At 53.6% G+C, this 22096-nt stretch overlaps 1 protein-coding gene across 4 annotated transcripts; it reads right to left on the bottom strand.

The window, feature by feature from the left end:
- Positions 1-3102: 3102 nt before the first annotated feature.
- On the bottom strand, positions 3103-9297 carry PIANP (PILR alpha associated neural protein). Of its 4 annotated transcripts, none has more exons than XM_008259750.4 (6): positions 9006-9297; positions 7130-7189; positions 6377-6888; positions 5642-5723; positions 4675-4896; positions 3103-3434 (listed from the first exon to the last, which is right to left on the bottom strand). In XM_008259750.4, exons 2-6 carry the CDS (start codon positions 7144-7146, stop codon positions 3404-3406), a joined length of 864 nt encoding a protein of 287 aa, XP_008257972.1. In that variant the 5' UTR covers positions 7147-7189; positions 9006-9297; the 3' UTR covers positions 3103-3403. The 4 variants fall into 4 exon arrangements, with proteins under 4 accessions (XP_008257972.1, XP_002712939.1, XP_008257974.1 ...); XM_002712893.5 differs by having other exon boundaries at positions 3103-4360; positions 9006-9252; XM_008259752.5 differs by lacking the exon at positions 9006-9297 and adding an exon at positions 8622-8761.
- Positions 9298-22096: the final 12799 nt, after the last annotated feature.

Below are 22096 nucleotides of genomic sequence, written 5' to 3'. Positions count from 1 at the left end.
CACTGCTTTCCCAGGCCATTAGCAGGGAGCTGGATCAGAAGTGGAGCAGCTGGGACTTGAACCCATATGGGATGGTGGCACTGCAGGAGGCTGCTTAACCTGCTCCACCACAGCACCGGCCCCACCCCTGTCTCTTTTTCTTTTCTTATTTTTTAAAGATTTATTTATTTATTTGAAGGAGTTATACAGAGAAGGAGAGGCAGAGAGAGAGAGAGGTCTTCCATCTGTTGGTTCACTCCCCAGATGGCCACAGTGGCTGGAGCTGCACCAGGAGCTTTTTCCAGGTCTCCCACAGAGTGGAGGGGCCCAAGGACTTGGGTCATCTTCTACTGTTTTCCCAGGCCATAGCAGAGAGCTGGATAGGAAGTGCAGCAGCCAGGACTCGAACCGGTGCCCATTTGGGATGCCGGCACTGCAGGCGGTGGCCTTACCCACAGCTACGCCACAGCACCAGCCCCATCCGTCTCTTTAAAAGCATCTGCTCACTTTATCCCATTTTGAGGCTCAACACTAAACCTGTGTGAACTGAGTGGCGACAGTTGACAGAACAAGGGACTTGATGGCCCAGACGTGCCCAGAACTGATTGCTGCACAGGTTGGAGATTGCCGACTTGAGAAACCTTAACTTTGAAGGCTCATAGGGAAAAGGGGGAGCAAAGTGGTAGTAATCGTTCTAAGCCCTGGTTCGCCTCCTCTGCTTACATCAACTGGCCACTTTCCGTGCCACAATGTCTGTCAGCCCTCTGCTGCCCTTGCTATAAGAAATATTTTTTAAAATCTTAGAGGCAGACAGGTCCCAACCATTGGTTTACTCCCCAAATGCCCTCAACATCAGGAACTGAGGCTGGCCAGGAGCCAGAATGCAGTTCAGGTCTTCCATGTGTTGGCAGAAACCCAATAACTGGAGCCCTCACTGCTGCCTCCCAGGGTCCGCGTTAGCAGGAAGCTGGGAGTCAGGAGCTGGAGTCAAGACTAGAACTCAGGCTCTGGGATGCGGAACTCAGGCATCTTAACTGCTGGGCTGAACACCCACTCCAGAAGGGAGTTTTAAGTGCTTTGAACTCCTTAGAAGCTTTAGAGCCAAAAATGTGGGGCGGAGGGGGAGGAGGGTTGTTAATTTTAGCCTAGGGGTCTCCAGCTGGCACACAGTTTCCATCTTGAATCACTTCCACACTCTGAGCTATATCCAGGAGATCCTCCTCCTGGGCGCCTTCCCCATTCCCAGGTTTGGTCAGAGTGACAGTGGTGAGCATTCTGGAAAAATGCTTAAGAGAAGCCTACCTGAGTAATTGGCTTTACAGCCCAAGAGGCAAAGAAAGCATGGTGTTGAGAGACTGCTTCCAAAGGTGCCCGTAATGTGTGGTCCCCGATTAGAGGTGCAGTCTGGCTGCTGCTTTGTTCTTGGTCAGTGACTGCTCTGTGATGCACAGCTTTCCGAGGGCCTCATGGTCTCTGCAGCAACTCCAGGAGAGAGAAAGTGAGGGCTCTTCCCTAGGTCCTGAGCTCTTCATGGTTAGCATGACCTGTGACTTCCTCATGGGACAGTTCGGAAGTCTCGCACCGTCTCCTTTCTCCTTCTTTCTTTGCCATATGACTTCCCATGGATAAGTAGGGCATTTAGGGAGACAGAATGAGTGAGGATTTCCAGTCTTCTTGGTGTATTTTAATTTATTTAAATTTGTAGAAACAGCAGTCTAATCAGGCAGTAATTAATTCCCTCTGCATTAGGGCCTTCATGTGTGCCTTTTGCATATGGATGAGCCTCGAGGTCACAGTGTCCCTCTGAAGGTGACAGCCCAGTGTGCTCTCCGGGCAGTCGAGCGCCTCCCCACTTCTGTGCCAGTGCCATTCCTCTATCCCCTCTCAGCCCCCAAAGACTAGAAGCCTGTGGGATCCCAGCAACAGCACGCCCTGCCCCCTCCCTCCCACCAGTTGCCTCTTCCGGCCCCCTGTTAACTCAGGCTGTCCTCAGCAGCTTGTTTGCCTGGCAGCTCTGCTTTCAACTGGGTCCTCACTGTGGCCCCTGTCTGCTGCTTCCGGCTACAGCTGTCTATTTCTTAGGGAGGCGGATGCCCTAGACACACACTCTGCCCTGCTCCTGAGATACCCGCCCCCTCCTCCTCGCCATCACCATTATGTTCTGCATGGACTCAGCCACGCATCCCTGGGCACGCAGTAAAGCTCCCGGCCCCTCAGGCACACAGCACACACACACAGAGTCCTGGTTCTAGCTCCCAGGCTGGATACCCGGAGGCACACAGTCCAGGGTGCCCCAGACTGCCCTCTGGCCCCCGGCACTGCCTTCTGTCCTCCTTGGGGCTACCCCACTTCCAGGGAACAAGTGAGGCACCGATGGGGGTGGTGAGAAATGGGACCTGGGTGGTTACCATGGCAACAGGGCCTAGCTACAGCTGAGAGGCTGCGCATTGCTGTGCTGGCCTTTACAGAGCTGTTATAAGAGCCAGACCTAGAACTGGGGTCTCAGAGGTGACGGGTCCCAGCTGGGCAGCCTGTTCCCTCCCCCACACCGTGGCCATGATGCTTTCTCGGAGACAGCAGAGAGAGGAAAGCTGATGAGTTAACCACAGGGCTTCTCGGGCTGCCCGGCTTTTGAGGGGCAGCTGTGGGTGGGGGCAGGTCAGGGAACAAGGCTGAAAATAAACCAAGCAAGGCTGCCTCTTCCCTGCAGCTCCCACTCAGCTCCCTCTCTCTCCTTTCACCCTTTATCCTCTGCCTGTGTCCTGAGCCCTCTTCGTCTGTCTCTTGCTTGCTTCCCTGCCTGTCCTACCTGGTTTTCCGTCTTCCCATCTCCTTTGTCATGGGCTCTTGTGACCTTAGCCAGTGAGGAACAAGCGATGCCGGTTTCTCTCTTGCACCAGCCGCTCCTCAGGACTGCTTCCTTCCATCCATTCTCTGCCTTTCCTCCCCCTTCCATTCTGTCCCAAGGTGAGGCCTTTTGTTGATCCCCAGCTCCAGGTCACAGCAGACCAGGTCCCATGGGGTCTGGAGGGGTCCTACCTCCTCTGTTCCGCCCTCCAGGCTGTCCACCCCACTCCCCTTGTCCTCTCTACAGGGGTCACAAGGCAGAGCCAGGGACTCTAGTATCTTGCAAAGGCTTTATTTGAAAATTTTGAAACTTACATCCCACAAGAATTCAAGATTATCACCACAAGAAGAAGAAAGAGATAATACAAAAATATATATCACAGCATAGGAGCCAGGGAAGAAGGGAGGTGGAAAAACTGGTGAGAAGTAGGGAAGAACCTGAGGAGCCGTGAAGGGAGGAGAGTGGAGGAAGGGGGGACAAAGGAGGGGCATGAGGAGGGAGCCCAGGAAGGAGAGGGGTGGATTTGGAGGCAGAGCTCCTGATGGCCTTGAACCAGCTGGCTCCAGTCCCGGCAGCCTAGGTGGAGTTAGGGAGGCCCCAAGGAAGGCTGGGAAGGGGAGAACAGGCTCAGGGGCTCTGAATTCCAGAAAGTCTCACACACACGCACACACACACACACACACACAGGACAGGACAAGAGGGGCCTGGGAGGAAGGGAAGGACACGGGGAGTCCCTTTCTCATGTAGTGCAGCAGGCGGTGCCCCAAACCCATCTCTCAGACAACAGAATTTAGCAGTGGGGCAGGGGAGACACTGAGAGGTCTCACCACCCCATTCCCAGGGGGGAGCCCTGAGGGCCCTTGGAGTGGGACAGAACAGACAGACATGACATGGGGTGGATGGGACTGTGACAGACGAGGGCACGAGGGGCCCCCAGCTCACCTCCCACCCACCTCTGGGTCAGCATGCAGGGACCACAGAAACAATTAGTGGGAGTCCCGCAGGGCCAGGATGAGCATCACGCAACACCACCACACTGGGCCAGGAGATGCACGAGAGAGAGAGGTAAGGTGTGCCTGGGCTCGGGTCACCGAGGGGCCGAGCCGCGCACAGAATGGCGGGGGAGAACGTGGACGTGTGCCACAAGAGGGTAACCATAAGAGGTCCACTGAGCAGACAGGTGTGGATTGGGAGAGGGTGCAGGAGACGGGCCACACAGGAGCACGAGTATACGCAGCGGCCTGCGAGGGTGGAGGTGAGTGTGCAAGGCTTTCATGTGAGTGTGCAAGGGTGGAGATGGGGACCCAAAGCCACAGGTATGCGAAGCCCCCACCTACAGGAGGGCAAGTAGGCTTGCCCCCGGGGCCAATGAGTGTTTCAGGGTGGTGAGCAAGGGCAGAAGGCGGGGGCACCTGTGGCCCCAGTCCCCCACAGTGGCCCCACGTCAGTGGGATGAGGGCTGTGCCGGCCCCTTGGCCTCCTGCTTGGCAGCACCCCAACATTGGGGAGCATCACAGATTCACCAGGGGAATCCTGAGAGGAAGAGGGAAAGGGAACAGTCAGGAACCAAGGGGGAGGCCAGAACCAAAGGGGAAGTCCAAGACAAAGCAAGGGCATTGAGGTTAAGAGGGCAGAGTCGGAGTTTGGGGCAGTGTGAGAACAGGACGCAGATCTTGAGACGATGGGAGAAGGAAGCCTCCCATCCCTGGCTTCAGGAGGGCCTGGGACTGTGGGAAGACCAGACCTGCCCTCCTTGCCACCCACCCAAGTAGGACCCCCACCCCAGTTCTGGATACCTTAAGTCACCTTCCCTCCTCACCCTCCCTTCCCATTGCCCCTGCCCTCACCGGTTCAACTGGAAGGCTGGAGCCCCCTTGGACTGGGGCATCCCAGGCCGGGGTCCCCCTCGGGGTTCCTCGTGGTCAGGGGTGGGGGTAGGCGAGTCCCCGAAGGCCCCCAGCACAGTGACTCCAGCCGGGGACAGGTCTGTCAGTGGCTGCTGGCTCTCCTCCTGCCTCAGGGCACCTTGCTGCCCCGAGGGCCGGCGCCGCTTCTGGCTGCGGTCCCAGCTGGTGCACAGAAGAAAGGAGATTCCCTCACGTGCTCCCGTAGCCCTTGCCCTGCCCCCCCCCCCCTCCAGCTAAGGACTCCCAGCATCCTCCAGCAAAGAAACTGGCCTCCAGCATTTCCCTACGCCACATCTCCTGGGGGTCTGAGTCCATAAAACTCTTCCCTCATTCCCCAGGGGACTCAGGGATCTGAACCAGCCTCCCAGCCCCATCCGGATTCCCCCACCACCTCTACTGCCCGCCCTCATGCAGATCCAGAAGAGCCATTTCTGTCCTCAGCAGGCTCCTGGCAGCTTGAGTTCTAGTTCAAAGTCAGCTAATGACCTGGACACCTGAGTCTAATAGTCTCTCGGTAAGGTGTGAAGGACTGAGTGACCCACCATCAGATGTGTGCAAAGAAAGCTCCAACTTCCTTCCTCCGTCCCACCCACTGGCAGCCCTAAGAAGGGCTCTGCAGACTTGAGTCAGTTCTCCATGTCTTGGAGGAAGTGGGGAGGCAGGATGACCACCAAAGCCCCTGGTACACACAAATAATTCTCCTTCCCCTGCTACTACTCTTGACCTTTTTTGGGAGAGGGGATGTGCCCTGACTTCTGGCAATCCTCCCCAAGTCTTGCTTCCATCCACCCCTTCCTACCCCAGCCCCAGCCCCAGCCCCATCGCTGCCTTTGCCCCCTCCCTGCCTGCAGCCTTAATTGCCCAACACTTGGTGTCCAGCTGCCAGCACCTCCTCCCCACAGCTTACCAGAACTTGAAGATGATACCGGTGGCAACCAGAACAATGATGATGGAGATGGTGATTGTGACATAGAGCTGGGGGTCCACACCTGATTGAGGCAGGGAGAGAGTCTGAGGGAGCGGGAGGTGGTAGGAGCCAAGAGTGGGAGGTGGGGCTAGGTCTGGGTTCAGGTCTTGCCATGTGATTTCACACTGCCCAGCTCTGCATCTCTAGAACCTCTCTGTCCTTACCGCCAGTTTGCCCCCTGAGGTTTCTGCTCTTTTCTGTCACCTTCCCAAATGCATTTCAACATAGCCATGAGAACAAGCCTCCAAAATCAGAACTGGTCTGTGTACAGAACCTAAGGGTGATGAGACTTAGTCTCTGCCCTGGCCCAAGCCCCAAACTACTGGCCCTGATCTTCCAGTCACCCTGCCAGTCCCCTTCCTCCACTGTGTTTTCAAGGCCCTGCTCCAACGTCAGTTCTTTGAAGTTGTCACGATCTCTAGGCAGGTCTCGCCTCTATTTTCCTGAAAACGAGCTGCCCGTGCCCCAGTCGGAGCATCTGTGAGGTTGCCTCATGCTGGAGTGTTCACACATCTGTCTCTGTTAGGGAACTTGAACTCTGGGAGGGCTCCCACGGCATCTCCATCCTGCCTGACGCATTTGCTGAGGAAGCTAACACAGAGGCCTCTACTCCTGCCCCTGGGGGTCCTCAACCAGCCACCCCCGCCCTCAGCCCTCCCAGCCTCTACTGCTCACCTTCCCCACGGCCCCCGAACAGGAATGGCCGCAGGGTGGCAGGTGCTTCTCCAAGGATGAGCCCATCTCCATCACCCCGCATGGAATCTGAGTTGGGGTGTGGGGTAGCCAGCCCATGAGGGGCTGCAAAACCATAGTCCAGGGGCAGGAATCCAGGATTGGCAGAGTTGGGGTCACCTCCATCCTCTCGAGACACCGTGGGGCCCCACACAATAGCCCAGGGGTACTGGGATGAGGGCGGCCCCTCCTCAAAGCCAGATGGGGTGGCAGGGGGCGCAGTGCCCGGCAGGACTTGCCGACGTGATCTTGGGACCCTAGGGGATCGGCTTGGAGGAGGTGCCCGCTCCCACACACACACGTGGCGTGGGGCCGAGGGGCCTCCCCGGGCACATGGGGGGCGGGCTGGGGCCGGTGGGGTTCGAGGGGAAGAAGAGGAGCCCTGAGCAGGCGGCGGCAGAGGCAGCAACAGCAGAGGCCAGAGAGGGAGGAGATGGGAGAGCAGCAGCACAGGCCTGAAAGAAGGAGAGAGAGTGGGTGGGCTTATGCGGAGGAGGGCATGCTCCTACAGGGCTGCTTCCCTCCAGGGGTCTCAGTGAAAGCAGGTGGGCCTTGGGGAGACTCTGGCCTCTTTTCCTGTCTTGGCTGAGGCCTAACCCTTGGGATGGAAGGCCCTGGGTGGGGGCCTAGGAAGGAGAGGGCCAAGACCCCAGGGGGAAGGTGGGCTCCAGGCTCCCTCTGCTGGGCCAGACTTACCACATCCTGTACTCCATGTCTGAGGTCTTCCTCAGCTGTGACCCAGATTTTCAGCCTTCACTGGGGGAAAAGGGGGCTGTCACATGGTCACATCGCAGCCCTACCCCTGTGCACCTCCCCACTCCTTCACCACCAGCCTAGCCCAGCCTCTCTCCCAGGCCACGCAGCTGCCAGCCAGGAGCCACTGCTCCTCAGCACCCTATTGGGAGAAAAACTCCCCTAGGGGTTCCCTGCCTAGCCCCCAGCCCCGCCTACAACTTCCCAGGTCCCTGTCACCTTCCCACCCAGGGTCTACCCTTGCTTCCCTGGCTTCCTTCCTTTTCACTTCCTCTGCCCACAGCACCCGGGCTTCTCTTGATCTTAATTTAGAGCCAAGAACCTTGTGATTCCTTGAGCACCCACCGCGAGGGAGGGGGAGGGGAGGGGGGGAGGGAAAGTCAAGCTGGGTGAGTGTGCAGGGGCCTGCCTGCCAGCCCTGCCGCTTGCCCTGACACTGACAGGGACGCTAGTCCCTGGTGTCCCTGGCGTTCCTCTTAGGATTGGCCCCAGGAGTCTGCCTCTTCAGGAGAAAGGAAAGACGAGATGGAGGAATGGAAGGAAAGAAGCAGAGGGGGCGGGTTGAAGACACACACAATATAATGTTCGCTTTCAGTGTGCAACCATCCAAATGCATAGGTACCCTTCGAAAGAAGGTGCAGTGGGAAGAGGCCACCCCCTCAGATGTAGTTCTCCTGGGCACAGACAGCCGGGGGAGTCTGCGTGTCGGGGGAGTCTGCGTGTCGGCTCTGAGCAGGTCCTCAGAGCCAGGGATGGCGGACTCCCTGGAGGGAATGAGGAGGGGGCAATTCTGGGTCCCTGGATTTGCACCTGAATGCTCCCAGTGGAGTAAAATAGGCGAGTCTGGGGGAACAGGATGAGGGGGCTGGCAGGGGGGAGGTTGGTTCAGGTGAGAAGGGGAGGGAGAGGTGAAGGGGCAGGGGGCTCAGCGTGCCCGGTGAGGAAAGAGGCAGTCCTGAGAGTGTGGGCTGGCCAGAGGAGAGAGGGCGCAGGGAGATGGGAACTGGCGGAGGCGGAGGCCGAAGGGAGACAGAGCCAGGAAGGGGCCAGGCTGGAAAGGCAGCCAAGTGGAGAGAGTGGAGGCCAGGGGAGAGGTGGGGAGGGGTACAGCAAGCACCACACAGATGACAGAATGAGAAGAGAAAAGGGACCCGCGAAGATGGAGGGGTGGAAATCATCTCCAATTTGCAGGGAGAAGGAGCTGGGGATGGGGGCACGGTGGGGACAGGGAGGCTGCAGGAGGGAGGAAGCACCGCTAGAGCAAACCGGTGACGCGGAGAAGGGCTCCCAGGGACATCTGTGGCCCTCTGGCTCCTGGACTCACTTGCCGCTCCGCCTTGTGCCTCCCCAGCCGCCAGCGTCACCTCCAGCCCCTGGACCCCGCAGTCCCCCGGCTGGCGCGCCACCCCCCAGCCTCTCCCCGCCGCTCACCGACCTGTTGTGCGCAGGAGACGCGCGGGGGGTGGGGCGGGAGCCTCGCGGTGGGGGAACCAGGCCCCATCCCCGACGTGGCCCCCATCCCGCCCATCCCACGGGCCCGCACTCCCCGGGCAGGGCTGGAAAGCGGCGAGAGTGCGGGGAAACGCGGAAAGGGAGGCAGCGGCGAGAGCAGAAGAGGGACCGGAGCAGAGGATGCTGAGCCGAAGGCGGGGATGGCGACTGCCGCACCGAGGAGGGCAGGGTGCAGGCGGGACCGGCAGAGGGAAGGCGCGCTTGCGGCTGCAGGCTCGACCACCGGGGTAGGGCGCGGAGTCGGTGAGAGGGCAGGGCCGAGCTCCCTGCGGGATGGGGTACGGGGGTGGGCGTCCCTGTCACTCACCTGCATATCTGGCGCGGTGGTGAGATGGCTGCGGGCGGCCAGGGCTGCGCGAGGCTGGGGGGTCGCGGCAGCGCGTGGAGCGCGGGGCATGGTCGGGAGGTTTGGCCCGCGGCTGGGAGCGGGAGCTGGTGGGGGGCGGGCGCCTGGGGAGCGGGGCGGCGGCGGCGGGAGATGCTCGGCTCGGCTCGGCTCGGCTCGGCTCGGCTGAGCTCGGCGCGGTCTCCGCCTCTCGCGCTCCCGCCCGTGGGCTGCGCGCGGTTTAACTCTCTCGCCGCCGCACTGCAGGAGTCGCGCCGAGCTCTGTCCTTGGTGGAGGGCTGGAGAAGGCGGCCGGGAGGGCGAGGACCACCTGCCTCGCTAAGTTCTGACCGCGGAAGTCTCTACCGTCTGCGCCGCAACGCCGTGGGCACCCGCGGTCGCCCGATGAGTCTTCCAAGCTCTGCGTCTCCTACTCTGTTGTGCCCTCACCCCCGGTGGAGATCCGTGCCCGAGGTCAAGGCCGGGAGCCGGGGGTAGGGGTGGGGTGTGTGTGTGTGGAGCAGAAGACTCCTCGGCGACAACGGATTGCCCCAACAGCCTGAATCCTTTATTCCCCTCTGACCCTGCTACAGAGCGTTTTCCTCCGAAGCAACCCAAATGGTCTTTAAAACAGGGAGATGGAGTCGCAATTACTCAGCTCAGAAGATCCAGGCCTAGCTCCTAGGCAGCCTTCTACCTCCTTCCTGAACACGTCTATGCCTCAGCCACAGCCGACCTGAGAGGTGGCCTAGGAGACAAACCTAGCCTGCCTCTGCGCCTTTGCACTTGGCGTTCCCGTCAGAAATGCTCTCTCCTGGGCTCGCACAGTGATGCCCTCGGTTTTTCCCAGAGCTCCAGGGGCCTCTCCCCAGTCCCTGCCCACCGAATGACTCCGTGATCCCAGGCTGCACTGCTGGGACCCGGCACTGCCCTGCTTTCCTTCAGCCTCACCGACTTCTTTCCCAGGCTTGACCTCTAAATGTTGGCGCCTCCCAGGGCTCAGTCTTGGCGCTCTTCTCTTTCCACATTCTCTGTCCAGTGATCTCATCCGGTCCCAGGGCTTAAATACTATGTAAATGTCAGTGAGTCCTAAATTTATATCCAGAGCGCCAGACTCATTTATCCAACAGCTACTTGACATCTCCACTTGGATGTCTAATAGCCATGCATAGCAAACGTGACTAAAATGGATGTGTTGCATTCCCCCACTCCCGACCCATTTCTCTCCCTGTCTTCCCCATCCTGGAAAATAACAACTCCTAGCTGTTCTGCCTGGAAACCTGCGAAGCAGCCTCCCTTTTCCCCCTTTCGCTGATTCCCTTGCTGGTATTCACCAGCAAGTCCTACAGGCTTTGCATCCAAAATCCATCTACTTTATTGCCGAAACTCAGACTCACAGCGTCGTCTCACAAGTGGAGTATTGCAATAGCTCCCACGCTGGTCCCTCACTTCCACCCTGCCTTTACAAACCAGCCTTCACAGTATCAGTTATATTTTCTGTGTTTAAATCGAATCATGATGTTCCCATTTAAAATAGTTGAGTGGCAGGGGCAGTGTTGTGGCACAGCGGGTGAAGCCTCAGCTTGCGACACTAGGGAACACAGTGGAGGATGATGGCCCAAGTGCTTGAGTTCCTGCCACCTTTATAGGAATCCCAGATGGAGTTCTGGACTCCTGGCTTCAACATGACCTGGCCCAGGCTGTTGTTGGTATTTGGGAGAAAACCAGCAGATGGAAGATCTCTCTCTCTCTCTCTCCCCCACCCCCAACACTCTGCCCTTCAAATACATAAATGAATCTTTTTTTTTTAAAGAAAAAAGATTTATTTATTTTACTTGAAAGTACAGAGAGAAGGAGAGGCAGAGAGAGAGAGGGAGAGAGGTCTTCCATGCTCTGGTTAACTCCCCAATTGGCCGCAACAGCCGGAGCCTTGCCGATCCGAAGCCAGGAGCCAGGAGCTTCTTCCAGGTCTCCCACATGGTGCAGGGGCCCAAGGACTTGGGCCATCTTCTACTGCTTTCCCAGGTCATAGCAGAGAGCTGGAGCAGAAGTGGAGCAGCCAGGTCTCCAACCAGCACCCATATGGGATGCTGGCACTGCAGGTGGCAGCTTTACCTGCTATGCTACAGTGCCAGACCCAAATAAATCTTTTCTTTAAAAAAAAAAATAGTCAAAGAGCTGGCGCTGTGGTGTAGTAGGCTAAACCTCTGCCTGCAGTTCTGGTATCCCATATGTGCACTGGTTCATGTCCCAGCTGCTCCTCTTCTGCTCCAGCTCTCTGCCATGGGCTGGGAAAGCAGTAGAGGATGACCCAAGCGCTTGGGCCCCTGCACCCATGTGAGAGACCCAGAAGAAGCTCCTGGATCCTGGCTTTGGATTGGCCCAGCTCTGGCCATTGTGGCCATTTGGGGAGTGAAGCAGTGGATGGAAGACCTTTCTCTCTGTCTTTCCCTCTCTCTGTAACTCTATGTCTCAAATAATCTTGAAAAATAAAGAAAAAATAGTCAAGTTTTCATCGTACTTGTAGTGATTTTAACTTCTTGTAAGGAGAAGCCCTCCAATTTGTGTCCTGCTTCATGCACAGGGCTCCCGCCAGACTGGACTTCCTCTTCTAGGACATCAGAGACCATCCTCCCAGCATCCCTCTCCTTTGATCCCCCTCCTGGAATGCTTCGCCACCCCTTGCCTGGCTGACTTCTTCATGTCACTCAAGTGTCTGCTCAGAATCTCCAGCGGCCCCCACTCTATTTCATTACCCAATTTTGTTGCCTTTCCTACTTATCCCTTCTGTTTGTGCAGTGTCTATTGTCTGCGTCCTGTCCCCACATATCCTGGAGTGCCCGGACCTCACTGGCCTACTTCACTACTACATCCCAACTCCTGCCACAGTGCCTTGGGACACAGAAAAGTGACCACTGTTTATTATGTAGTGAACCTCTCCTGGGCCCCCTGCCCGCTCTGAGCTGTTTGCGTTTCTGTCCTCTGCTCTCCACCTCTCCACCTGCCTTTCCTCCCTGGCCTCTGCCCCTCCCAGCACTCCCTTCCCATGTGCTGCGTTAGTACTGCCATTAGCCCTGCACTCCCGCCTCCCGGAAGGAAGCATCCGCAGTGCCGCCCTCCGCTTGCCTCTCCCTGACAGCCCTTCATCTGAGGTCAGAGCAGCAGTGTGAGAGCCGTCCTCCCATCGGCAGGAGAGAGCCGGCACACGCAGGAAGGAATCTGGCCACAGGGCCGTGTGAGGCATGGTGCATAGCTCCTGCCATATTCTGGCCCTGGTGAGCCTTGGTGCATCCTGAGGAGGCGAGACAATGAAGTACAGAGTGATGAACGTGTCTTCAGATGCGTTTCCAGACCTTCCCACGCTCCACAGTCTCCACGTCCTTGCCGGGTCTCCAGCTCTGCTGGGATCTCCACCACTACCTCTGGACTTGCTCAGGGTTCCTGGCATTTGTCAGGGAACATTTCCGTCTGTCCTCAAATGTCCAGTGTCCTTTCTCTGAACTCTCTCTCAGTTCACAATCTTGTTGCTTTTCTGAGAATACACAAGTAAGCTGAGGCACACGTGTCCATCCCACCATCACGTCCCAGCCCCACTGATCCCCCTGTGGGGCACCTCTGCCCCTGCCACCTGCCCAGGGCCATCACTCCAGGGGCTGTCGTCCCCTGCATCTGATACTCACTGCCAGCTGCACACGAGCACGCTGTGGTCCTCCCGTGGAAGCCAGGTCCCCTTATGCCCACCTCCAGCATCTGCCCTTCTCTGCCTCCTTGTACAGCAAAGCTGTCTCAAAGGATGATTTCCAGCCATTGTCTCCTGGACGTCTCTGCCTGTTCCTTCTCCATGATCAACTGGAGTCTAAGTATTTAATTTCTGTGGTTCTTTTCTTTTCTTTCTTTATTTTTTAATAAGATTTTATTTATTTATTTGAGAGGTAGAGTCACAGACAGTGAGAGGAGAGAGGTGAGAGGAGAGAGGAGAGAGAGAAAGTGAGAGAGAGAGAGAAAGGTCTTCCATCCACTGGTTCACTCCCCAGATGGCCACAGTGGCTGGAGCCGGGCTAATCCAAAGCCAGGAGCTTCTTCCAGTCTCCCACGCAGGTACAGGGGCCATCTTCTACTGCTTTCCCAAGCCATAGCAGAGAGCTGGATTGGAAATGGAGCAGCCGGGACTTGAACCAGCACCCATATGGGATGCCGGCACTGCAGGCAGAGGATTAACCTGTACCACAGCGCTGGCCCCAGTTCTTTTCTTTTTTAGCAATTTATTTATTTGAAAGGCAGGGTGACAAAGAGAGGGAGAGAGATATACCATTTGCTAGTTCACTCCCCAGATGACCGCAATGTCTGAGGGTGGGCCAGGCTGAAGCCAGGAACCAGGAGCTTCTTCCAGGTCTCCCACGTGGGTGCAGGGGCCCACACATTTGGGCCATCTTCTGTTGTCTTTCCAGGCACAAAGCAGGGAACTGGATTGGAAGTGGAGCAGTCAGGTCTCCAACCGGTGGCCACACGGGATGTTGGTGTTGCAGGTGGCACTTAAAGTCTCTCTCTCTCTTTCTTAAATAGAACTGTTTTATGAAAGTGACAAAATTTTATTTATTTGAAAGGAAGGGAGGGAGAGAGAGAGAGGAAGAGAGAGGTCCTCTATTTGCTTGTTCATTCTTCAAATGCCCTCAACAGCCAGGGAGGACTAGGCCAGGCTGAAGTCAGGAGCCCCACATGGCAGCAGGGTTCCAAGTAAGTACTTGGGCCATCATCTGCTGCCTCCCAGGTTGCACACCAGCAGGAAGCTGGAGTTGGAAGCAGAGAGAGGACATAAACCCAGCACTTATATATGGGATGCAAGTGTGCTGAGCAGATCTCAATCACTGTGCCAAAGCTCACCCCTCTGTTTTCTTTGTCAATTCCTCCTCCTTCTTTTTTTTAAGATTTTATTTTTAAAATGTTTTAAGTCAGAGTTACACAGAGAAGAAAGGCAGAGAGAGAGAGAGAAAGGTCTTCCATCTGCTGGTTCACTCCCAACTGGCCACAACGGCCGGAACTGCGCCTACCCAGAGCCAGGAGCTTCTTCTGGATCTCTCACTTGGGTTCAGGGGCACAAGGACTTGGGCCATCTTCGACTGCTTTCCCAGGCCATAGCAGAGAGCTGGATTGGAAGTGGAGTAGCCAGGTCTTGAACCGACGCCTTTATGGGATGCCAGCGCTCTAGGCAAGGGTGTTAACCCGCTGTGCCACAGCGCTGGCCCCAAAAGAGAGGCCTTCTGTTTGCTGGTTCACTCCCCAAAAGGCCACAACAGCCAGTACTCAGCCAGGGTGAAGCTAGGAGCTAGGAACCCCCCATTTGGGTCTCCCATGTGGGTGGCAGGGACCCAAGCACATGAGCCATCATCTTCTGCCTCCCAGGTTCATGTAGTAAGAAGCTGGGCTGGAGTGTGGAGTAGTGGGGACTCAAACCAGACACTCCGGGCCAGTGCCAGGGTTCTCTAGGCTAATCCTCTGCCTGCGGTGCCGGCACCCTGGGTTCTACTTCCAGTTGCTCCTCTTCCAGTCCAGCTCTTTGCTGTGGCCTGGGAGGGCACCAGAGGATGGCCCAAGTGCTTGGGTCCCTGCACCCACATGGGAGACTGGGAGGAAGCACCTGGCTCCTGGCTTCGGATCGGCACAGCACTGCAGCAGTAGTGGCCATTAGGGGAGTGAACCAACGGAAGGAAGACTTTTCTCTCTGTCTCTCTCACTGTCTAACTCTGCCTGTAAAAAAGAAAAAGAAAAAAAAAAAAGCCAGATACTCCGATGTGGAATGCAGGCTTTCTAAGCACCAGCTTAACCTGCTGCACCACAGTGCTTGCCCCCCAGCCTCATTTACTAACTAGTCCTTCACTCTGCCTTATTTGTTTTGCTATCTCTGTTACATATCAAAGTCCTGTTATATATGATGATATATTTGTTCCATTGGCCAACTTTTGTAAACTTGCACTAATAACACATTCTGTAAAAATCTGTAACTGTAAAATAAATCTTGGTATCTCTCTTAGTAAAGATCACTTTGCTGATAATATACTCTCCTTCAGTAGTATCTTGTCATTTCTCAACCCTTTCTCTATTTGAAAATCAGTTTGCAAAGTTCTGCAGGATTTGTACTGGAATTGCATTGAATCTAAAGTCCAATTTGAGGCAAATTGATATCTTTAAAACTTTTAAAACTAAAAATTGATATCTTTAAAATCTTAAAACTTTAGGTCTTCTTTAACATCTTTCAATGGATATGTATAATTTTCTGCATACAGATGATACATGTCTTCTGTTTTAATTATTCACATGAATTTTTTCTGCTCTGGTATTTTTTTTCTTTCATTTCATTTGAAAGGCAGAGAGACAGAGAGATATCTTCCTCGGGCTCATTCCCCAGATGCCTGCAGTGAGGGGGCTGGACCAGGCCAAAGTCAGAAGGCAGGGACTCCATCATGTCTTTCACATGGGTGGCAGAGACCCAAGTACTTGAGTTTTCATTAGTTGCTGCCTCCCGGGTGTACATTAGCAGGAAGCTGGGATCAGAAATGAAACAGGGGGGCTGGGGCTGTGGCACAATAGGTTAATCCTTCACCTGCAGCGCTGGCGTCCCATATGGGTGCCGGGTTCTAGTCCCGGTTGCTCCTCTTCCAATCCAGCTCTCTGCTGTGGCCTGGGAAGGCAGTAGAAGATGGCCCAAGTGCTTGGGCCCCTGCACCCACATGGGAGACCAGGAAGAAGTTCCTGGCTCCTGGCTTCGGAATGGCACAGTTCCAGCCATTGTGGCCATTTGGGGAATGAACCAGTGGAAGGAAGACCTTTCTCTGTGTATCTCTCTCAGTGCCTGTAACTCTACCTCTCAAATAAATAAATCAATCAATAAAATCTTAAAAAAAAAAAAGAAATGAAACTGGGGCTCAAACCCAGGCACTCCTATATGGAATGGGGCGTCTGAATGGCATGTTTACCACCACACTAAATACCTACCCCATAAATGGTTCTCGTTCTTTTTAAAGATTTGATTTTATTTATGTTTAAAGAGTTATAGAGAAGGAGAGACAGAGAGAAGTCTTCTAAATGTTGTTTCACTCCCCAAATGGCTTAGTCAGCGCTGGGCCAGGAGCTTCCTCCAGGTCTCTCACTTGGGTTACAGGGTCCCTACCACTTGGGCGATCTTATGCTACTTTTTCAGGCCATTAGCAGAGCACTGGACTGGAAGTGGAGCAGCTGGGACATGAACCAGCTTCCACATGGGATGCTGGCATCGCAGGCGGAGGCTGTACCCACTACGCCACAATGCCAGTCCCATAAATAGTACTTTTTGAAGATTACATTTTCCAAGTGCTTTTTGCTGGCACACAGAAATACAATTGCTTTGAGAGGCAAGCACATCCCCACACAACATCATTCATTTTGTGTGTGCTTCCAGGTGTGGGGGCATCTGACAAATGTTATCAATTCACCTAGGCTAATTGTGTGTTTCAGAACAAAGGACAATAAATAAATACACACCCACATAAAAAAGAAGAAATGCAATTAATTTGCATTATTTATTATAGAGCCAATAACTTTGACAAGCTCTCTATTCTGTGTGATAATTTTTCTATAGACTTTATGAAGCTCTACAAACCAGTCATGGAATCTGCAAGTGGCAGTGGTTTGCTTTCTTCTTTTCTTCTTCTTCTTTTTTTTTAAGATTTATTTATTTGAAAGGCAGGGTTGCAGAGAGATTGAGGGGGAGAGAGAGAGAGAGAGAGAGAGAGAGAGAGAGAGAGAGTCTTCCATCCACTGGTTCATTTCCCAAATGGCTGAAATAACCAAGGCTGTGCCAGGCTGAAGCCAGGAGCCAGGAGCTTCTTCCATTCCCATGTGGGTACAGGGGCCCAAGCACTTGGGCCATCCTCTACTGCTTTCCCAGGTGCGTTAGCAGAGAACTGGATCAGAAGTGGAGCAGGGGAGACTCGAACAGCCCATTTGGGATGCTGGTGCTGCAGTCTGGAATTTTAACCAGCTGTACTACAGTGCCCGCTACACACACACACACACACACACACACACCTTTTTTTAAGATTTACTTATTTATTTGAAAGGCAGAGTTACAGAGAGAAAGAGGGAGAGACAGAAAGAGAGAGATCTTCTATCTGCTGGTTCATTCCCCAAATGGCCACAAAGGCCAGGGCTGTGCTAGGCTGAAGCCAGGAGCCAGGAGCTTCATCTGGGTCTCCCACGTGGGTGACAGGGTCCCAACACCTGGGCCATCCTCTGCTGCTTTTCCCAGGCCATTAGCAGGGAGCTGAATCATAAGTGGAGCAACCAGAACTCAAACTGGCACCCATATGGGATGCTGGCACTGCAGAGGGTGGCTTTACCTGCTGTGCCGCAGCACTGACCCCTAAGTTCTTTTTATTTTATTTTATTTTATTTTATTTTATTTTATTTTATTTGTAATAACTGTTATGGGGGCAGGATTTTGGCCTAGTGGTGGAGATGCTCCCGCCCCACATCAGATTGCCTGCTTTGCTACCCAGCTGCAGCTCCCGATTCCAGCTTCCTGCTGATGCAGACCTCAGGAGACAGCAGCAATGGCTCAAATGATTATGTTCCCATCACCCACATGGAAGATCTACATTGAGTTCTGAGCTTCTGGCTTGGGTCCCTGCCCAGTCCTGGCCATTATGAGCAGCCTGAGAGGGAACCAATAGACAGGAGCTCTCTGTCTCTCTGCCTCTTAAATAAACAAATATAAATTTAAAAATTATAAAAGGGGGCTGAGTTGTGACACTGCAGATTGCTACATTGCTGGTTATGTCTGCATCCCACCTCAGTGTGCCTAGGAGTGAGTCCCAACTTCAAATCCAGCTTCAAATCCAGCTTCCTGACCGCTGGCTTTGGCCTGGCTCAGCCCTCTCTGTTGTTGAGGTGAACCTAGGATGGAAGATCTCTCTCTCTCTCTCTCTGTCTCCCTCAATCTCAATCAGAGAGAAAGGTCTTCCTTCCGTTGGTTCACCCCCCAAGTGGCCACTACAGCCGACGTGTTGTGGCCAGTGTGCTGTGCCGATCTGAAGCCAGGAGCCAGGTGCTTCCTCCTGGTCTCCTATGTGGGTGCAGGGCCCTAGGACTTGGGCCATCCTCCACTACCTTCCCGGGCCATAGCAGAGAGCTGGCCTGGAAGAGGAGCAACCGGGACAGAATCCGGCACCCCAACTGGGACTAGAACCTGGGGCGCTGGTGCTGCAGGCGGAGGATTAGCCTAGTGAGCCATGGCGCCAGCCCTCTCTCTCTCCCTTTCTAAGCATATTACTTTGCCTTTTCAATAAATAAAATAAATTAAAAATTTTTTTGAAAGCTTAACTACTACATTCTAAGGAAGACACCTCTTATCACTAATTTGCTAAGAGTTTTATCATATATGGGTGTTGAAATTTACACTTTATAAAATGCCTTTTATTATGAAATAAAGCACACATAATGAGAAGTGCAGCAAAATGTAAAGCATAATGAGTATTTACAGGGAAAACACACATAAAGGGAATATAAGCACCGTCCAGGCCTTGCCTGTCCTCCAAAGGGACCCACGTGTCTCTGTCCACTGACATGCCATTCTCACCTCGCCAGAGACAAGCCGAAGACTGATTTTAGGACAGTAACTTCCTTCCTTCTTTTTCATAATTTTTTTTTTTTTGGACAGGCAGAGTTAGACAGTGAGAGACAGAGAGAAAGGCCCTCCTTCCGTTGGTTAACCCCCCAAATGGCCGCTATGGCTGGCATGCTGTGCTGATCCAAAGCCAGGAGCCAGGTGCTTCCTCCTGGTCTCCCATGCAGGTGCAGGGGCCCAAGCACTTGGGCCATCCTTCACTGCCTTCCCGGGCCACAGCAGAGAGCCGGCCTGGAAGAGGAGCAACCGGGACAGAATCCAGCGCCCCAACCGGGACTAGAACCTGGGATGCCAGAGCCGCAGGTGGAGGATTAGCCTAGTGAGTCGCAGTGCCAAAAGATTTATTTATTTTATTTATTTATTTGTGTTAATGTTGTCATTATTTCATTTGAAAGAGGGAAAGAGGAGAGAGGGAGACAGGAAGAGAGAGAGAGGGAAAGAGAGAGAGGAAGAAGTAGAGGGGGAAAGAGGGAGAAAGCTATTTTATTTATTTGAAAGGCAGAGTTACAGAGAGAGAGAGAGAGAGAGCGAAATCTTGCATCCTCTGGTTCACACCCCAAATGGCCACAACGGCTGGAGCTGAGCTAAGCCAAAGCTAGGAGCCAGGACCCTCTTCCAGTTCTCCCACATGGGTGCAAGGGACCAAGAACCTGGGCCATTCTCTGCCACTTTCCCAGGCCATAGCAGAGCTGGATCAGAAGAGGAGCAGCCAGGACTTGAACTGGCGCCCATATGGGATGCCTGTGTCTAAAGCAGCAGCTTAACCCTCTGCACCACAATGTTGGCCCTATTTTTGTTTTTCTTATTGATAGAGACACATCTGGACATATCCTTTGTCACTTATATGCGTTCCATACTGTGCTTTGTCTTTTGAATAGAGGTCACCAAATTTGTCAATCTTTTCCTTTATAGTCAGTGTATTTGAATTCTAAGAAATATTTCCCCATTCTAAATTCCTGATGTTATGGATTGAATTGCACTTAGCTCCCAAATTCATGGAGGTGTTTAAACCTTGAAGTCTATGTTGCTGGTTGACACATTAAAGGTAGAGACTGATCTGTGATGGCCTCTGGAGGTCAGTACGTCACTGGGGCTGGCCCTGTGCAGATCATTCGTGCTGGTGGGTTACTTCTCTGAGCCAGCCTGGTTTCTTGTGTCTGCTTTGCTACCTGCTCATCTCTTGATTGTTCTTCTGCACCTGCTCCACCACGGCCAGCCTCCACCACATGCCAGACTAATGAGGCGACCTGATCTTGAGCTGGGAATCTCCAAAAATGTAAGCCCAAATAAACCTTCCGCTACACAAGAAGTTCTCCTGTATTTTATTTCAATTAACAAAGAGCTGATAATACACGTGAATATATTCTTCCATATTATGTTACAATGCCTTTTAAGCTGCCTTTTACATTTAGTCTATCATGTAGTGGGAATCATTTTTGCATGTGGCTTAACTTGGGGGTTCAGTTTAAATTTGTTTCTTGTCGATACCTAATTGTCACAGTGTCATTGAAATGTGCTTTTTCTCCTGCTCAAAAGTGCAAACTCTGTCATAAGCCATGTACTATGCACATGCATATATGTTTCTGAACTATGTATTATGTTCCAAGGGTTAGTTTATCTTTGCGTTGTACCATACATCTTAATTATTATGGCTTTGTAATTGTGTCCTGGAATCTGATAAAACAACTCTTTCCTCCTTGTTTATCTTCAAGAGGCTATTCATAGTCTTTTACAGGAATCTATTTATTGGTTCCACACACTCACAAACACCTTGCTTATATTTAAAAAAATGCCTAATATTAGATAGGTGGATTGCTGGCCTGGGTAACTGAGAGGAAAGTTTGGGACAAAAGCCTGGATTTGAGAATGGGTGGGCAGAACGCCTCACGCCGTCGTCCGCTGCTCCCCAGGATGCACCAGCAGAAAGCTGAGTCACAGGTGGAGCAGCTGGCACTCTGGTGTGCAGTGCAGGTGTTCCACACAGCAGCTCAACCCACTGTACCACACCCGTGCCCGCCTTGTTCAGCTCTGACAACAGTTATACTGAACCTATAAATCACTCCGTGGAAAAGTGACTCCCTCATGATACAGTCTTCTAATCTAAAGGCATGATATCTTTCTCTTTTTTTAATATTTATTTTATTTATTTGAAAGACAGAGTTACAGAGAGAGGTAGAGACACAGAGAGAGGTCTTCCATCCGCTGGTTCACTCCTCAGATGGCCGCAACGGCCAGAGCTGCACCGATCCGATGCCCGGAGCCAGGAGCTTCCTCCAGATCTCCCACACGGGTGCAGGGGCCCAAGGACTTGGGCCATCTTCTACTGCTTTCCCAGGCCATAGAAGAGAGCTGGATCAGAAGAGGAGCAGCCAGGACTAGAACCGGCGCCCATATGGGATGCTGACACTTCAGGCCAGATGTTTAACCCACTGGGCCACAGTGCTGGCCCCCACATGATATCTTTCCATTTGTTAGGTCTCCTTCTGTGTCTCACAATAAATTATAATTTGCTTCAGATATATCTTACACATGTTCTACCATAAACATATATCAGTATTTGGTATTTTTAATGCTATTAAATACTTTTTTTTTAAACAGGCAGAGTTAGACAGTGAGAAAGAGAAAGAGAGAGACAGAGAGAAAGGTCTTCACCCCCCCCAAGTGGCCGCTACGGCCAGCGCGTTGCAGCCAGCGCACTGCACTGATCTGAAACCAGGAGCCAGGTGCTTCCTCCTGGTCTCCCATGCAGGTGCAGGACCCAAGGACCTGGGCCATCCTCCACTGCACTCCTGGGCCACAGCAGAGAGCTGGACTGGAAGAGGAGCAACCGGGACAGAACCTGGCACCCCAACCGGGACTAGAACTGGAGCTGAGCTGAGCTATTCCAAAGCCAGGAGCTGCTTCTGGGTCTCCCACGGAGGTGCAGGGGTCCAAGGACTTAGACCATCTTCAGTGGAAGGCCATAGCAGAGAGCTGGATCAGAAGTGGAGTAGTCGGATTCAATCCAGCACCCATTTGGGATGCCAGCGCTGCAGGTGGAGGTTTTACCCGCTATGCCACAGCACCAGCCCCCCTCTCTCCCTTTCAAATAAATATCTTTTTAAAAAGAGTTAAATAAATAAACACTGGCACACAATAAAACAAATATTGGTCCTACTCCCATTCTTTCCTCTTAATTTTTCTTTCTTTTTAAATATTTATTTGACAGGTACAGTGAGACAGAGACATCTTCCATCTACCGTTGAAAGGCCGTAACGGCCGGCGCTGCAGCTCACTAGGCTAATCCTCCGCCTTGTGGCGCCGGCACACCGGGTTTTAGTCCCGGTCGGGGTGCCAGATTCTGTCCCGGTTGCCCCTCTTCCAGGCCAGCTCTCTGCTGTGGCCAGGGAGTGCAGTGGAGGATGGCCCAGGTGCT

Source organism: Oryctolagus cuniculus, chromosome 9 (assembly GCF_051225735.1).
Source record: "Oryctolagus cuniculus isolate XC-2025 breed Fujian yellow rabbit chromosome 9, ASM5122573v1, whole genome shotgun sequence".
Lineage (NCBI taxonomy): Eukaryota > Metazoa > Chordata > Mammalia > Lagomorpha > Leporidae > Oryctolagus > Oryctolagus cuniculus.
Note: the sequence above shows the minus strand (reverse complement) of the source record. Positions and strands in the feature narration are given on the sequence as shown.

What these genes read in the sequence shown, in the direction of transcription:
- PIANP (XM_008259750.4), bottom strand. An exon ending in GTTCGGGGGCCGTGGGGAAG is followed by an intron (nt 5,724 to 6,376) that starts GTGAGCAGTAGA and finishes TGCCTCAATCAG; the next exon opens with GTGTGGACCCCCAGCTCTAT. An exon ending in CCAGCCTTCCAGTTGAACCG is followed by an intron (nt 3,435 to 4,674) that starts GTGAGGGCAGGG and finishes TCCCCTTCCCAG; the next exon opens with CCTTCCTTGGGGCCTCCCTA.